Here is a 17,697-nt window from a genome sequence, read left to right on the forward strand (position 1 = left end):
GTCCTACTACATCAAACTCATCTTCCACCTTGAGCTAGCTCCTTTCTGGACTCCCCTACTTTTGTTAATGCTCTTGCTATTCTCCTAGTCAATCAGGATTGAAACTTACAAATTGTTCTTCTTCTCCATTTCCTTCCATAATCCAAATATTTGTTAAGTGGGATGAAGAGAAGTTGGGACATTAAGAAAGTATATAAACCATTTGAAGAGGCCCATTTGGAGAAAGGTGAGAAGTCAATGGAATGCTGCAGGAGAGGTCCCCCAAACCAGCAGGCTGTGAGCTGAATCTCTTTGACCTAATTGGTGTTTTTAAGAATTTCAAAATTTGTTTCCAGCATTTAAAATCAGACTATTTTGTATGAAAATCCAGATTTCCAACTTCCCACAAAAAGAGAGCATCAGAAAGTCTGGCCTCCCAGCCCTTCCTGCACGATATTGATCAATGTCTGCATCCTTAGTTGGAGACATTGTCTCAGTTCACTCCACCTGCCTCTCCTTGACCCTGAGCCTAAGAGCCAACCTCTATTTATCATCATGCTTGTGCTGTTATCTTTCTTATAGCAGAGAGAGGAGAGTGAAATAATTATTTAAGTATCTAACTTTTTTCATTTTAATGCAGTCATATTGGTATAAAGCCAGATATATTACTATCATATATTAAAATACTTTCTTTGATGTAAAAGTTCTTTTTTTTTTCCTTTTGATTTTAAAAGGAATCCAAACATTTTCATAGGCCACCAAAAGCATCATGGGCCACTGTGTCTAATATGTAAGTCAGCCCAGGCTGCATGGACATTTGAGGCTTGCTGGGTAACTTTTGAATCCTCAATTCACCTGAATACAGCTGGGATACACAGTCCATAACTACAGGTGAATTCGTTTTCAGAGCAAGTTCTCCTGGTGCAATTCTGATTCTCATCGTAGCCATCAGCACAATCCACATCGCCATCACAGACCCAAGACTGGGGAATGCACCTCCTCTCCGGAGGTTTGTTATTCACACAGAAAAAATCGGTATGTGAGCAGTTTTGACTCTCTGAAACCAAAGCACACAAGAATCAGAAAGCATGAGAGTTCAGTGCAGCAGTTAATTCTCTTTGCTTTAATGTTACTTACCATTCTAAGGATGAAAGAAAATGGGAGGAAAACATGTAGACAAATCACATTGCTATTGTAATAATAGATCGTAATAAATATACCTCCAAAAGTTCCACTTAAATTGCTTTGGACCCTGGCTTTTTCAAAGAAATCAATATAAGAAAACGCCTCCTTTATTTTTCCATAAAATACATTAGAATGGTCATACTTTTTCTCTTAGGACTTCAGAGAACCACTCCCATTTTGTTAATTGGATACCAAATGCCTTATATTTTGGTAACTTTTTTTAGTTTATAAAGTATAATCACACAGGCACAATGTGAGACAGGTATTTTTACACCAGTTGTATAGATGAGAAAACTGAAGCTCAAGTTAACTGGATGTCTCAAAGTCCTAAAACTAGGTGAAGAGCTAGGGCTTCAGACCTGTCCTCCAAATTTAGTGCTTTTTCAACTACATTATAGCTACCACCCCAAGCAGTACTGGGGTGGAGAGGAAAGGCATATGTCAATGGAGTTGTCAGAAACCATGATGCCAGGAGGAAAGAGATGAGATGCTGACATGGAATCATTAGTGCCCACAAAATAAAAGAATGGGTATTTTATCCAGTCTCATTGCAGATGAATAGGAAACAAAAGAAAGGAGATCTTGGTAAAAAGAGGTGAGAAAAATGCATACGCCACAATCCATGTATGGGCAGCTGTCAACCACCCATGTCAGTGGATAGGGTGGACAGGGTAAATGTGGAGTTGTTAGGTCCCACCACCAGTCACGACACAGGAAGGTGTCGTCAGATGCAAGCAGCAGGGAGCCGTTGAGTCTATTGCCCTACCATAGAAAGACATTCTTCTAACACTGGTTAGATTAATTCTTGGACTAGCTAAGATTTCCATACCCTGTTGGTAATGAAAATGATGTTCTATTATCTACTCAAGAGGCATAACATCCCTCCCTTCATATCACTTTAAGGTGACAGAGTAAACTAGAGACAATTCATTGTTATACTGTGAAAGATGCTATTAAGTGTGGCCAAACACTGGGTGCAGTGGCTCATGCTTATAATCCCAGCACATCAGGAGGCCAAGGCAGGGGGATTGCTTGAGCCCAGTAGTTTGAGACCAGCCTGGGCAATATAGTGAGACTTCATCTCTATAAAAAAATACATTAAAAAAATCAGCCAGCATGGTGGTGGGCCTATAGTCCCAACTACTTGGAAGGCTGAGGTGGGAGGAACACTTGAGCCCAGAAGGCGGGGGCTGCACTGAGCCATGATCATGCTGCTGCACTGAGCCATGATCCCACCGCTGCACTCCAGCCTGGGCAACAGTGTAAGACCTTGTCTCTAAAAAAGAAAAATAAAGCGGCCAGCCAAGTCTTTTGTGGGTTTTTTGCCCTAGAAATGTAGGACATTATGTCCATTAGCCAAATGGAAGAGAAAGAAAGTAAACATAAGCCATTTTTCAACATTCTGAAGCATTTAAGTGGATGATATCAAACACTCCAGCATGGTGAAACAAAGGTAACATTCTATCAGTGTCCATTCAATTAAAGAGAAATCTGCAATCATACTTTCCAAACACAGAAAAACAACTCTACTGCATTTCCCCAGAATGTGACTCTGCAGAGGAATTAATCAGCTTCACTTACCACACTCGTGCCTTTCATCCTCATCACTCATATCCCCACAGTCATTATCACCATCACAGATCCATTCGCTTGGGATGCACCTCCCATCATCACACTTGAACTCATCACTGAGGCATGTTCGCACCTGGTGACCTGAAAAGATCAATAGCATTCTCAGTAAAAAAACTGTTTGCAGTCCAGGAATCTGGAGAGAAGCTGGCAGTAGCATGGGCTGTCTAGAAAACCTGAAACAGAGCATTATTTAGTTATATACATCTAGATGTTATATACATCTAAATAATACACATTATTTAGTAATATACATGAGACTAGTACCAGTGACCAACAGTCTGAGGTAAAAGTAGTCAACTGACAGTGCAAAGCCCTAATTATCTTTGGTACTAAAATGAGATACAATATTCCCTACGGGTATGGTAGAGAAAGAGCAAGTTCTTTTTCCAGGGAAGATATGAATTACCCACTATTTCACGTTTCTGTTTTAAAATATACTTTTCTTCCAAAACCATTTCATTTTGTGCAAATTCTCTCCCACCTACACTCACCATCCCCAATTCCTTGCTCTCTTTCCTTCTTTCCATAACACTTACCACCACCTTTCAACATACTAGACAATTTACTGATTGGTTGCCTGTCTCCCCTCTTTAGAATATTAGCTCCATGTGGGCAGAGATCATTGTCTCATTCACTGACACAGCCTAAAATTCCTACAACATGGCTGTTCAATAAATACTGAATTAAAATAAGTCACTCTTCTACTGCAAATTAGCCATCGCAAATTCAGATGCTTTAACCCTAACCCCACGTGTTCCTATTTAACTAATCAAGGTGTCATTGGCTTCCAAATCCAGGGTGCCCTGGAATTAGTCCAAGGCAAAAGAAAATATAATTACAACTGATAAAGACACAGCCTAACAACAGTAACAAGAAACAGGCTCTTTCAGAAGCTGCTATGAAAAGTGTGTACATTGATCCAGACTTTTTGAAGAGACATATCCCTGTTGACACAGCGGCACCACTTCTGGACATCTAGACCATAAGGATCCTTCCATTTGTGCATAAAGAGGTTTCTAAAAGGATGTTCATCCCGGCGCTGTTTTTCATAGCAATCAAATGGAAAGAAACTACATATCTAACCACTAGGAAAAGGATAAAAATACATGGACTATTCGTATGTCAAAGTATTCTTTGGCAGTGTACAGAAGTGAGACAGGTCTGTATTTGCTGACATGATGTTAAGCTTTTTTGAAAAAGCTAACTGCAAAAAATATGTATAGTAAAACTCTGTGTTTTTAAAAACTATATATCAATATATATAAAACTAAAGTAAGATATATAAAAGATAAAAGTAAGGAGAATTCACAACCACACTTAATAGTGATTATCGGGGGATCGATCCAAGATGGCCACTTAAGAGGAAGTCGGGATTGCAGCTCCGAGAGAAGGCGCAGAGGGTGAGTGGACGCCGCATTTCCAGACGGACTTTTACTGCCCACAGACCAGGAGATTCACAGGAGGAAAAGCCCCACGGGTCTCCAGCGCCGCTGGTTTGAGCGGAGTGGCCGCTCAGCCTACGCCCTGGAGCGGGGGGCAGTGGCTTCTTGCGCAGAGCGAGAGAGACAGAGTTCCCTCTGAGCCAGAAAGGGGAGCTGAAGCAGGGAGCCAAGCCAGGAGACCCCCGGGCAAGGGAGCGCCAGGAATCTCAGAGCCGCTGCTTCAGCTGACGCAGCGGCACACAGGGCAGCGGATTTTAATTGTGCGGAGAAGCTCCCCGCATTCCCAGCGCCGCTGGTTGGACCCGAGCAGCCGCTTGGCCTGCACGGGAGGCGGGGAGCAGCGGCTCCTTGAACAAAGTGAACGAGACTGTGTCCCCTCTGGGCCAGCAAGGGGAACTGTGGCAAGGAGGCAAGCCAAGAGATTACAGGACAAAGAGGGCCCCTCTGGAAACAGGGCTGAACCCTGGACGGTCCAGCTCTGTGGGGGAGGGGCGTCCTCCATCGGGAAACACCCTGCAGTTCCCGGGGCAATTTTCCGTAACCAAGACAACCCGCCACTACAGAGACTCCGTCACTACAGGGGCGGGCCAGCATAGCGGAAGCAGTTCTAACTACACTCACAGGACTGCAGGGAAGCTCACACGGAAGCTGGGCGGAGCCCACAGCAGCTCAGCGAAGCCTCTGCAGGCTGAGTGTGACTAGACTGCCACCTTGTGGGCAGGGAAAACGGTAGCAACACAGCTGAAAAACATAAAGTGCTAAACCCCTGGGCCAGAACACCTGGGGAGAAGCAAAGGGGGTTTATGAGTTCAGCTGCTGCAGACTTAAAATTACCAAAATCAGAAAGACAGCAACTACAAAGTCAATAGGCGGATAAATCCACAAAGATGGGAAGAAACCAGCGCAAAAAGGATGAAAACACCCAAAACCAGAACACCTCTCCCCCTACAAGGCAGCATAACTCCTCACCAGCACGGGAACAAGACTGGACGGAGAATGAGTGTGATGAAATGACAGAATCAGCTTTCAGAAAATGGATAATAAGAAACTTCTGTGAGCTAAAAGAACATGTTCTAACCCAATGCAAAGAAACTAAGAACCTTGAAAAAAGACTTGATGAAATGCTAACGAGAATGGACAACTTAGAGAGGAATATGAATGAATTGATGGAGCTGAAAAACACAACACGAGAACTTCGCGAAGCATGTACAAGTTTCAACAGCAGAATTGACCAAGCAGAAGAAAGGATATCAGAAGTTGAAGATCAACTCAATGAAATAAAACGAGAAGAGAAGATTAGAGAAAACAAGGTAAAAAGGAATGAACAGAGTCAACAAGAAATATGGGACTACGTGAAAAGACCTAATCTACGTTTGATAGGTGTACCTGAATGTGACGAAGAGAATGCATCCAAGCTGGAAAATACTCTTCAGGATATTATCCAGGAAAACTTCCCCAACCTAGCAAGGCAGGCCAATATTCAAGTCCAGGAAATACAGAGAACACCACAAAGATATTCCTCTAGAAGAGCAACCCCAAGGCACATAATCATCAGATTCGCCAGGGTTGAAATGAAGGAGAAAATACTAAGGGCAGCCAGAGAGAAAGGTCGGGTTACCCACAAAGGGAAACCCATCAGACTCACAGCAGATCTCTCAGCAGAAACCCTACAGTCCAGAAGAGAGTGGGGGCCGATATTCAACATCCTTAAAGAAAAGAACTTTCAACCCAGAATTTCATATCCAGCCAAACTAAGCTTCATAAGTGAAGGAAAAATAAAATCCTTTGTGAACAAGCAAGTACTCACAGATTTCATCACCACCAGACCAGCTTTACAAGAGCTCCTGAAGGAGACACTACACATAGAAAAAAACAACCAGCACCAGCCACTCCAAAAACGCACGAAATGGTAAAGAGCAGCAACACAATGAAGAATCTCCATCAACCAATGGGCAAAACAGCCAGCTAGCATCAAAATGACAGGACCAAACTCACACATAACAATATTAACCCTAAATGTAAATGGACTAAATGCCCCAATCAAAAGACACAGACTGGCAAATTGGATAAAAAGCCAAAACCCATCAGTGTGCTGTATCCAGGAAACCCACCTCACATGCAAGGATACACAAAGGCTCAAAATAAAGGGATGGAGGAAGATTTACCAAGCAAATGGAGAGCAAAAAAAAGCAGGAGTTGCAATTCTCATCTCTGATAAAATAGACTTTAAAGCAACAAAGATCAAAAGAGACAAAGAAGGACATTACATAATGGTAAAAGGATCAATACAACAAGAAGAGCTAACGATCCTAAATATATATGCACCTAATACAGGAGCACCCAGATACATAAGGCAAGTTCTTAAAGACTTGCAAAGAGACATAGACTCCCACACATTAATAGTGGGAGACTTCAACACACCATTGTCAATATTAGACAGATCAACGAGACAGAAAATTAATAAGGATATCCAGGACTTGAACTCAGACCTGGAACAAGCAAACCTAATAGATATTTACAGAACTCTCCAGCCCAAATCCAGAGAATATACATTCTTCTCAGCACCACATCACACCTACTCTAAAATTGACCACATAATTGGAAGTAAATCACTCCTCAGCAAATGCAAAAGAACAGAAACCATAACAAACAGTCTCTCAGACCACAGTGCAATCAAGTTAGAACTCAGAATTCAGAAGCCAACCCAGAACCGCACAGCCTCATGGAAATTGAACAACTTTCACCTGAATGTTGACTGGATAAACACTGAAATGAAGGCAGAAATAAAGATGTTCTTCGAAACCAACGAGAATGAAGACACCACATACCAGAATCTCTGGGACACATTTAAAGCAGTCTCTAGAGGAAAATATATAGCAATAAGTGCCCACATGAGAAGAAAGGAGAGAACTAAAATTGACACCCTATCATCAAAATTGAAAGAGCTAGAGGAGCAAGATCAAAAAAACTCAAAACCTAGCAGAAGACAAGAAATAACTAAGATCAAAGCAGAAATGAAGGAGATAGAGACACGAAAAACCCTACAAAAAATCAATAAATCCAGGAGCTGGTTTTTTGAAAAGATCAACAAAATAGACAGACCACTAGCCAAACTAATAAAAAAGAAAAGAGAGAATAACCAAATAGATGCAATAAAAAATGATAAAGGGGATATCACCACAGATGCCACAGAAATTCAAACCATCATCAGAGATTATTACAAACAACTCTATGCACATAAATTAGAAAACCTGGAAGAAATGGATAAATTCCTGGACAGTAGCCTCCTCCCATGCCTAAACCAGGAAGAAGTCGAAACCCTGAATAGACCAATAACAAGGTCTGAAGTCGAGGCAGCAATTAAGAGCCTACCACTCAAAAAAAGCCCAGGCCCAGATGGTCTCACAGCCGAATTCTACCAGACATACAAAGAGGAACTGGTACCATTCCTACTGAAACTATTCCAAATAATCCAAAAAGAGGGAATCCTTCCCAAATCATTTTATGAGACCAACATCATCCTAATACCAAAACCCGGCAGAGACTCAACAAGAAAAGAAAACTACAGGCCAATATCCATGATGAACATAGATGCAAAAATCTTCAATAAAATACTGGCAAGCCGATTACAACAGCACATCAAAAAGCTTATCCACCATGATCAAGTAGGATTCATCCCGGGGATGCAAGGCTGGTTCAATATACGCAAGTCTATAAATGTAATTCACCACATAAACAGAACCAAAGACAAAAACCACATGATTATCTCAATTGATGCAGAGAAGGCCTTCGAAAAAATTCAACAGCCCTTTATGCTAAAAACCCTCAATAAACTAGGTATCGACGGAACGTACCTCAAAATAATAAAAGCTATTTATGACAAACCAACAGCCAATATCATACTGAATGGGCAAAAACTGGAAGCATTCCCTTTGAAATCTGGCACTAGACAAGGATGCCCTCTCTCACCACTCCTATTCAATATAGTACTGGAAGTTCTAGCCAGAGCAATCAGGCAAGAAAAAGAAATAAAGGGTATTCAATTAGGAAAGGAGGAAGTCAAATTGTCTCTATTTGCAGACGACATGATTGTATATCTAGAAGACCCTATCACCTCAGCCCAAAATCTCCTGAAACTGATAAGCAACTTCAGCAAAGTCTCAGGATACAAAATCAATGTGCAAAAATCACAAGCATTCCTATACACCAATAACAGACTTAAAGAGAGCCAAATCAAGAATGAACTGCCATTCACAATTGCTACAAAGAGAATAAAATACCTAGGAATACAACTAACAAGGAACGTAAAGGACCTCTTCAAGGAGAACTACAAATCACTGCTCAACGAAATAAGAGAGGACACAAACAGATGGAGAAACATTCCATGTTCATGGTTAGGAAGAATTAATATCGTGAAAATGGCCATACTGCCCAAAGTAATTTACAGATTCAACGCTATCCCCATCAAGCTACCAATGACCTTCCTCACAGAACTGGAAAAAACCACCTTAAACTTCATATGGAACCAAAAGAGAGCCCGCATAGCCAAGTCAATTCTAAGCAAAAAGAACAAAGCAGGAGGCATCACACTACCGGACTTCAAACTATACTACAAGGCTACAGTAATCAAAACAGCATGGTACTGGTACCAAAACAGAGATATAGACCAATGGAACAGAACAGAGACGTCAGAGGCGACACAACATATCTACAACCACCTGATCTTTGACAAACCTGAAAAAAACAATCAATGGGGAAAGGATTCCATGTTCAATAAGTGGTGTTGGGAAAACTGGCTAGCCATATGCAGAAAGCAGAAACTGGACCCCTTCCTGACACCTTACACTAAAATTGACTCCAGATGGATTAAAGACTTAAACATAAGACGTAACACCATAAAAACACTAGAAGGAAACCTAGGCAAAACCATTCAGGACATAGGCGTAGGCAAGGACTTTATGACCAAAACACCAAAAGCATTGGCAACAAAAGCCAAAATAGACAAATGGGACCTAATCAAACTCCACAGCTTTTGCACGGCAAAAGAAACAGTCAATAGAGTGAATCGGCAACCAACAGAATGGGAAAAAATTTTTGCAGCCTACCCGTCTGACAAAGGGCTGATATCCAGAATTTACAATGAACTAAAAAAGATTTACAAGAAAAAAACAAACAAGCCCATTCAAAAATGGGTGAAGGATATGAACAGATACTTTACAAAAGAAGACATACATGAGGCCAACAAACATATGAAAAAATGCTCATCATCACCGGTCATTAGAGAAATGCAAATCAAAACTACATTGAGATACCATCTCACGCCAGTTAGAATGGCAATCATTAAAAAATCTGGAGAAAACAGATGCTGGAGAGGATGTGGAGAAATAGGAACACTTTTACACTGTTGGTGGGAGTGTAAATTAGTTCAACCACTGTGGAAAACAGTGTGGCGATTCCTCAAGGACCTAGAAATAGAAATTCCATTTGACCCAGCAATCCCATTACTGGGCATATATCCAAAGGATTATAAATCGTTCTACTATAAGGACACATGCACACGAATGTTCATTGCAGCACAGTTTACAATAGCAAAGACCTGGAACCAGCCCAAATGCCCATCAATGATAGACTGGACAGGAAAAATGTGGCACATATACACCATGGAATATTATGCAGCCATTAAAAAGGAGGAGTTCACATCCTTCGTAGGGACATGGATGAACCTGGAAAACATCATTCTCAGCAAACTGACACAAGAACACAAAATCAAACACCGCATGTTCTCACTCATAGGCGGGTGTTGAACAAGGAGAACACATGGACACAGGGAGGGGAGCACTATACACGGGGGTCTGTTGGGGGGGAGGGGGGATAGTGGGGGGGTGGGGAGTTGGGGAGGGATAGCATGGGGAGAAATGCCAGATATAGGTGAAGGGGAGGGAGGCAGCAAATCATACTGCCAGGTGTGCACCTGTGCAACAACCTTGCATGTTATTCACATGTACCCCAAAACCTAAAATGCAATAAAAAAAAAAAAAAAAAAAAAAAAATAGTGATTATCTTTGAGGAGTGAGGAGATGGAAGAAGGATGACAAAATGTAAATTTTACTTTTGGGTATATCTTATTTCTTTAAAATATATTTCTGAATATTATTTCTTTACTACAATTAGGATATATATCATATATAAATTATGTGATTATTTTTATTTAAATATATCAGGTCATTGGTACTCATTGCTATTACTATGGCTTTCATTACCATAGAGAAGTTTAAAAACTCATAATCATTCTTTGTATATTTGAACCAATAATTCATACATTTGAACCAACTTCCAAGACTATTCCACTCATCTAGTAGTTATTAATGATTTCCAGGTCCTCAAAACTCTATGTGCCCTTTGCTTTCTATAAAACTTTCAGTGTTGGAAGAAAAGAACTTAGTAAAGTACTCCAAATACCACTCTCCAACACAGAATTTAAACCTGAGAGACATTTGGAATAAAAAATAGCTTGACTTCAGCTAAAAACTATACTAATTATCCTAAGAAAATATCCTCAAAATAAAATGTCTTAAAATGTGGTGTTAATATTTACTGCAACAATATATACAATGGAGGAATAAAATAAAAGCAACCTAATGCTTAATAATAGAGGCAGTTAACTCGACACTATAACCACTCAATGGAATATTATAGTCATTAAAAGGCAGTGTGAAGACTATATAACAAGGATGAGCAAACTTTTTCTTAACTAGGTAGTAAATATTTTAGGTTTACAGCCCCTACGGTCTCTGTCACACCTACTAGACATTGCCATTGTAGAAGGACAGCAGCCATAGATGTCATGTGGCTGCATTTGAGTAAATGTATCTGTTATCTATAAAGATGGGCAACTGGCCTATAGCTATAGTTTTCTGACTCCTATACAGCAATATATGACTTATTGACAGGTTTTTTAAAAGCAATGTAGAAGATTGTATTTTTACAATTATGTACAAAATGTGCATGGGTATAGATTAGAATTTGCAAAGGCAAATAGCAGCCTCCAAAAGTAAATAGGCATAACTGCCCCCAGGAATACAACCAAATGCCCCTGCAACTTCTTGGAGATCTTGCGCTCATAAGCTGGCACAGAGGCAGAACAGAAAGAGGATGCATGCTCCTAATATACTCCTTCCCCATGTACATGACTCCAATCACTTTTGGATCTTCTGACAGCTTTCTGGGCCAGCAAGCATTCAACCAAATTCAGAAGCTCTAGTTGAGAGCCAACTAAAATTAACTTCTATCAGCCAAGCACTGTATTAGATGCATCATCAATATAATCTTATTTTATCAGCATCAATCAGCAGCTTCCATATCCTGATCAGCTTCCCGCACAGTGCTCTGCACTAACAGGTCTTTAATGAACATCTGCTGAGTGGTTTTAGCATTCCAGATGAAAGCTGGGGCAGAAAGTCCAAGCATTCAGCAGCCATGACCCTGGCCTGTATTTGAAGAGGTTGGAAGAGACCGAAGTTGTCTAGGTGTATTGTGATGTTTTTCATGCTTGCTTACTCTCTTACCACAAGAGGCAGGTTCATCAGAGGCATCAGAACAGTCTGCTTCTTCATCACAATACCAATGCTGAGGAATACAGCGCCCAGATGTGCACTGGAACTCACTGCTGCTGCACGTGTGAGTGGCTGCAGAAGGGAAAGAAGATAAAACCCATGAGCAAAGCACAAGCATGTTCCCATCAGTCTTAACAATCTTCCTGTATCTCTGAACTACATAATAGTTACCAAGAAAGGAAGACTGAGCCTGGAAAATGGGTGTTGGTGTAAACTCTCTGTGGAGAGGGAGAAGTATGGGAGACAGAAGGAAGTCAATCCTGCCCAGTTCCCCAATTTTTTTTCTAGATTCCAGAAATTTAAAAAAAAATTATATTTTTTAGAAATACTAAAGAACTATCTTTGTGATAAATGAAATCACAAATTATAAGTCTTGGTTTAATTTTTCTACTGTAACATAAAATTAAATAAATTCCATTGCAATAATAATTAAAAGCAAAACAATAATATGACTATATCTGAGCTGACTCCACACACACCCTTTTAGCCATGTTAGATAATAATTCTAGAAAGTTGGCAAAATTATCTTCTTATTCATCCTTGGAATACCAGACTTTTATTTGAGTAAGTGGGAAACTCTGCCTATGTTTGAACATTGACTCTTTTCTCGAGTAACTTTAGGTAGCTCTGATCATATGCATTTCCCAAATTGCTGTGTGGGTGCACATCTAATTCAAGCCTTGTAATTCTTCTGGTCTATAAAGGTTTTCTGGCTTTGGACCCTGATATCTGACTATTTGCCAGGATAAAACTGAAATGAAAGCAGAGGTCCCTGAAAAGTCAGCAACAACTCGAATCCATCTAGTCCTATCTGGTGGCTGCATCCTGAATTCCTGTTCCTCATGCTGCTGTTACTAGATCAGATTCCTCTTCTTGTGCTGTAGTCTGGCTTGGTGATAAATAATTATGATTATTTGGTTTCCTTGGGAAGGGACCCATGGCAAGAGTTTAACCACATATACCTAGAAAACAGAAGGGGTCTAAATCCTTAAATTATGTATCGTTTACACGAATAGTTTCAAAGTTATCAAACTTAAGAAAGGCCTTTTAATTTGAGCTATAAATACAGGAAATTCTTTGAATGAACCAAATTGCTAACTAACTATGAAATAGAGATTTCTGAAATTCAAACATATCTAGGTGATATAAAGATACTTTCAGTTACTGATCAGGCACAGTGGCTCATGCTTGTAATCACGGCACTTTGGGAGGCTGAGGCAAGTGGATCACTTGATCACCCAAGAGTTCCAGATCAGCCTGGGTAACACAGCAAAACCCCTTCTCCGCAAAAAAATACAAAAATTAGCCAGGCGTGGTGGCGTATGCATGTAGTCCCAGCTACTCAGGAGGCTGAAGTGGGAAGATGGCTTGAGCCCAGGAGGCGGAGGTTGCAGTGAGCTGTGATCATGCCACTGCACTCCAGTTTGGTGACAGAGTGAGACTGTCTGAAAAAATAGTCTTCAGTTACTAATGGCCATTATAAAAATATTAAGAGTAAATAATAAGGATTGAATGGGCAAATTCTGCCTGAGTACATGAAGAGGAAAGGCTTTCAACACTGGGAGAAATGGCTCTCCAATAGTAGCAGATCTCTGGAAGAAATATTTGTGGCCTGGGAATTCCAGCCAAGGAACAGAAAGAGCTGCTCATACCCCTACAATTACATATGAAAGCAACTGCCTACCACCTTTACCTAGAAGGTCAACATGAAATGACAATTGAAATCAACCCAAATACCCACGCTTCATATATTTTTATTAGCTCATAACATGCATCTCTGGAACGATGAAAAGAGAAGCAGTTTTATCTTACTCACTGCAATAAATAGGGTTTTCATCACTGTTATCTCCGCAGTCATTGTCTCCGTCACACAAATAAATGCGAGGAATACAAATATTTGAATTCTGACATTTTGTGTATCCAGACTGGCAAGTGCGATCAGCTTGAAAAAGACAACCAGATAAACATTTGGAATATATCCACCAAAAATGTACTATGAACAGTATCCATGCTAACCAATCTATTGTAAAACTCAAACCACTGGAAGGGCGGCACTTTCAAAGCTATTAGAAAGGCAGGATCCACGACACTTATACCTATATCTATACTTACAGATTCTATAGTAAAAAGACATATTTCCAGCTGATACTGGGGAGAAGAGACACTGGTTGGTAACTTAAATAATCTTTTTCCATTAATTAATAGTATCAACAAGAGTTCCAACTCTTGGTAAAATAAACTATGGCATTTCCACACAATGGAGTAATATGTAGCTATTAAAGGAATAAAGATTTCTTTATACTGAAAAGTAATGACAGTATAATCTTTAGGATATATTCTTAATAGCAAGAAAGAAAATTCAAAACAGTAGGCTATATTTTGTATAAGAAAAATAATGATATAAGTGTGTGTGTGTGTGTGCAGCGAGAGAGAGATACTTATATTAAAAACAAGAACAAAGAAAAGATAAACTAACAAAGGTTGTCATCTCTCTGGATAGATTGAGAAGAACACAGACGAAGCAGAAAGGAGGGAAGAAATGAAGGACTTCTATAAATGTACCTTGTCAAATAGTTTTAACTTTTGAACTATGTATCTTATTTTATACAAATAAAATTAAAAAGAAAATGAAAAAAGAAAATAAAACTTAGAAAGAATGATAAATGAAGCTAACTATATATCGTTAACAGCATAACCCTGCAGAAAAAAAAACCAAGTATCTTTAAAATCAGTATTTTGACTGCCTATCTCTAGTGGGACATAATCTAAAAAGCAAGAAGAATCTTGCATTTAGTAGATTTATTGTAAATAGTATTATTTGACTGGTTACAATACTGTTGAAATTGTTATAGGCATATTGAAATGACTATAGAATAAAACAAACAAGTAACTATATTAATGTCAAGAGAAACCATGATCTTAAGCATGAGAAGAGAATGTGATTATAAAATCTAAATGTAAACAACCTGTTATCTTAAATTTAAACGGGAAACATCAATAAAAACTTTTTTCCTTAAAAATCATATTTTCTAGATCTGACCACTGAAAAGGACTAGAAGCAATGAAAGCTAAGTAGGAATGAGCGCCTCAACCCAGTGATAATGTCTAAGTACCACAAAAGGAATGAGGTCTCCTTGGATAAGAGGCTAATTCCAGAACTGGGACAGGAAATATAAGACAAGTTGGAGCTATAAGAAGATGGATTAGGGTCATGTCAAAGAACAGAAAATACAACTTCAGGACCCCCATTGACCTAAGTTTAGACAACCGGGTACCAAAAAGAACAGCTGGCAGCACTGTATTAAAACTCATCAAATACATAAAGATCAAAGAGTTCAATATAATATTAACAAAAACTTCATGCTCCTTTGTCACCAATCATTACTCCGAAAATTGACAAGAAAAAGGCATTCATCCTGTAGATTCTAATTGCCAACAAAAGCTGATTAAGAGAAATGTCTTCTTTATAAAACTTCAGCTAATGAATGTGGCAGGAATACTAGAATTGTAAAGTGCCCATTTTGTAACCCTTAAAGAAATAATGGGTTTATGGAACAACGACCCATGGGTGCTAAGACCATTGGGTGAAAGGATGATAGGAGCTTCAAAGAGAAGATTCAGGCTGACACCAGAATCCACTTAAAGTGGGGCAACCGAACATCATGTGCCTCATGAGGTGATGCAACAGGAAATGCACAGCTCCACCTCTGAAATACTCTTACCCAAAGAATTGCACCTGTTATGATCAAAACTCTAGGTCTAAATACAAGTTGACAGGAAAGAAGAGGGAGATAAGATAAATTAAATGGATCAATTATGCAATTAGTCAAATCCAGAATGTGAGATATTCTACAGGATAAATCATCCAATTTGTCTAATGCATCAATGACATTAAAAAGTGGGAAGTGTTGTAGCATAAAAGAGATTGAAGAATTATAACAATCAAAATCAATGTGTAGATCTCATCTGAAACCCAATTTGAACAGAGTAAGAGTAAAAATACATTTTGGGGACAAGTGACAAAATTTGAACATGGACTAGGTACAAAGGGACATTAAGTAAGTATTGCTGATTTTGCCAGGCATTATAATATCATGGTGTTTTCCAGAATGTTATCAGTGAAGTGCATGTCTAGGAGTCACTTTAAAAACACTAGAAAAAGGGAGAAATAGATGAAACAAGACTGGTATTTGTTGGTACTTGCTACCATGCCCAGCCAAAAATTCACGTTTTAGATAAATACTTAGGAGTTCTTTTGGAAAGCCTTTGTTTGTTTGTTTGTTTATTATATTTTATATTTAACAGCCTACAGCACCTGGTATTCCCAGGCAGTCTTCCATCCAAGTACTAACCAGGCCCGACCCTGCTTAGCTTCCGAGATCAGAAGCGATCAGGCGCGTCCAGGGTGGTATGGCTGTAGACGCCTTTGTCTTTATATCATCTCCCACGATCCAAGACTTCAGAGACCCAAAAGCACAATAAGCACTTAAGATAAACTTACGGCAATTTTTCTCATCTGAAGTGTTATTATCGTGGCAATTGTCTACACCATTGCAGACGAACTCATGAGGTATGCACCTTCTGTTATTACACATAAACTCCGTGGTGGTATTGCAGTCCCTGAACAGGCACCCTTCCTCATCACTGCCGTCCCCACAGTCATTGTAGTAATCACAGCGGTAAGAGTACGGGACACAACGCCCGCTGGCACAGGTGAAGGCTGTCAGTGAGCAGGTGTGGAGTGCTAAGAAGAGGAAAAACATGAGAACAAACCCTCTCTATTAAAGCATTATCCTAATTTTTAAAAAGATACAATTAAATAAAAGGGACACTTCGAATTTACCTTCCAAGGCAAAAAACGCTGCACAACGGACTGCATGCAAAGTGAGATAACACTTTTAAATTACTCAGATTAAACAAAACATGTTGTATACCTTCCTTAAACAAATCGTTTTATGTACAAACCAAGTAATTTAAGCACAAATCAAAGTCATTCTATTTCTCTATATTCTCAATTTATCTTAACCCACAGAAAAGCATGCAATTATAGTTTATTTCAGGAAAATAAAAACTCCTAGCCCCTATCACAGTCTGCTAGAAAAAGGTAACCAAACCTCAGAACTCCCTGAGAAAGTCCACTGTGTTTTGCTCACTCCATTCAGATGGAAGCTGAGGATTGGAAATTATTTTCATAAAATTATTGAAATAGTGACCTTTGTGCTATGAAAATTAGTAAAATGATACATTTCCTTAGTCCCAAGCTAAGCCACGCTTAGCATGTACCATGTCTCATGCTAAGGGTTTTTTACATATTGTTTCTCTTACTCCTCACAAGAACCCTAGTAGTAGCTCCATTTTACAGATGAGACATCTGAGGCTTGAGACATTAAGTAATTTTCCCAGGGCAATACAGATTACAAATGCAATCACCAGGATAATGACTGTGCTTGTGCTCTTAACCACTACAGAGGTGATTTAACAGAAACAGTCTGGATTATCAGAGGAAACATTTTTCAGCTCTACCAGGATGCCTAGGCACACATTTCAAACCCATTCACATACAGCAGGATTCTGTACCAAACACTCGACATCAAGATGTCATTAGCTCCTACCAAAAGTGCCAACTCACCACAGACACTTTCCATCTCATCACTGCCATCCCCGCAGTCGTCGTCAGTATCACACTTCCACTCTTCCGAGATACAGCGCCCGTTGGAGCAGGTAAAAGAAGATGCACCACATCGTTGACCATTGTCCACAATGCAGTGCTTCTTGTTGTTGGCCAAATACCAGTTGCCCTCATGTGGACACTGGCACTCAGCACCATTTGGACCTGAATGAAGATA

At 39.6% G+C, this 17,697-nt stretch overlaps 1 protein-coding gene and 1 non-coding gene across 2 annotated transcripts in view; both read right to left on the reverse strand.

Annotated features, from left to right (window-relative positions):
• LRP2 (LDL receptor related protein 2) overlaps window positions 1–17,697 on the reverse strand; it is a 224,482-nt gene that overhangs the window by 65,145 nt on the left and 141,640 nt on the right. The window contains exons 43-48 of the mRNA XM_064373346.1: window positions 17,481–17,684; window positions 16,353–16,595; window positions 13,668–13,793; window positions 11,804–11,923; window positions 2,746–2,877; window positions 835–1,036 (exon numbers count right to left, since the gene is read on the reverse strand). Of these exons, the coding sequence (XP_064229416.1) occupies window positions 835–1,036; window positions 2,746–2,877; window positions 11,804–11,923; window positions 13,668–13,793; window positions 16,353–16,595; window positions 17,481–17,684 (1,027 nt within the window). The remainder of the gene's footprint in view (window positions 1–834; window positions 1,037–2,745; window positions 2,878–11,803; window positions 11,924–13,667; window positions 13,794–16,352; window positions 16,596–17,480; window positions 17,685–17,697) is intronic.
• Window positions 16,155–16,273, reverse strand: LOC135273686 (5S ribosomal RNA). The gene has a single exon (XR_010341503.1). It is a non-coding gene; the product is annotated as a 5S ribosomal RNA (ribosomal RNA).

The sequence above is a fragment of the Aotus nancymaae genome, unplaced genomic scaffold, assembly GCF_030222135.1.
Source record: "Aotus nancymaae isolate 86718 unplaced genomic scaffold, 86718_ANA_hifiasm-v0.15.2.pri h1tg000008l, whole genome shotgun sequence".
NCBI lineage: Eukaryota > Metazoa > Chordata > Mammalia > Primates > Aotidae > Aotus > Aotus nancymaae.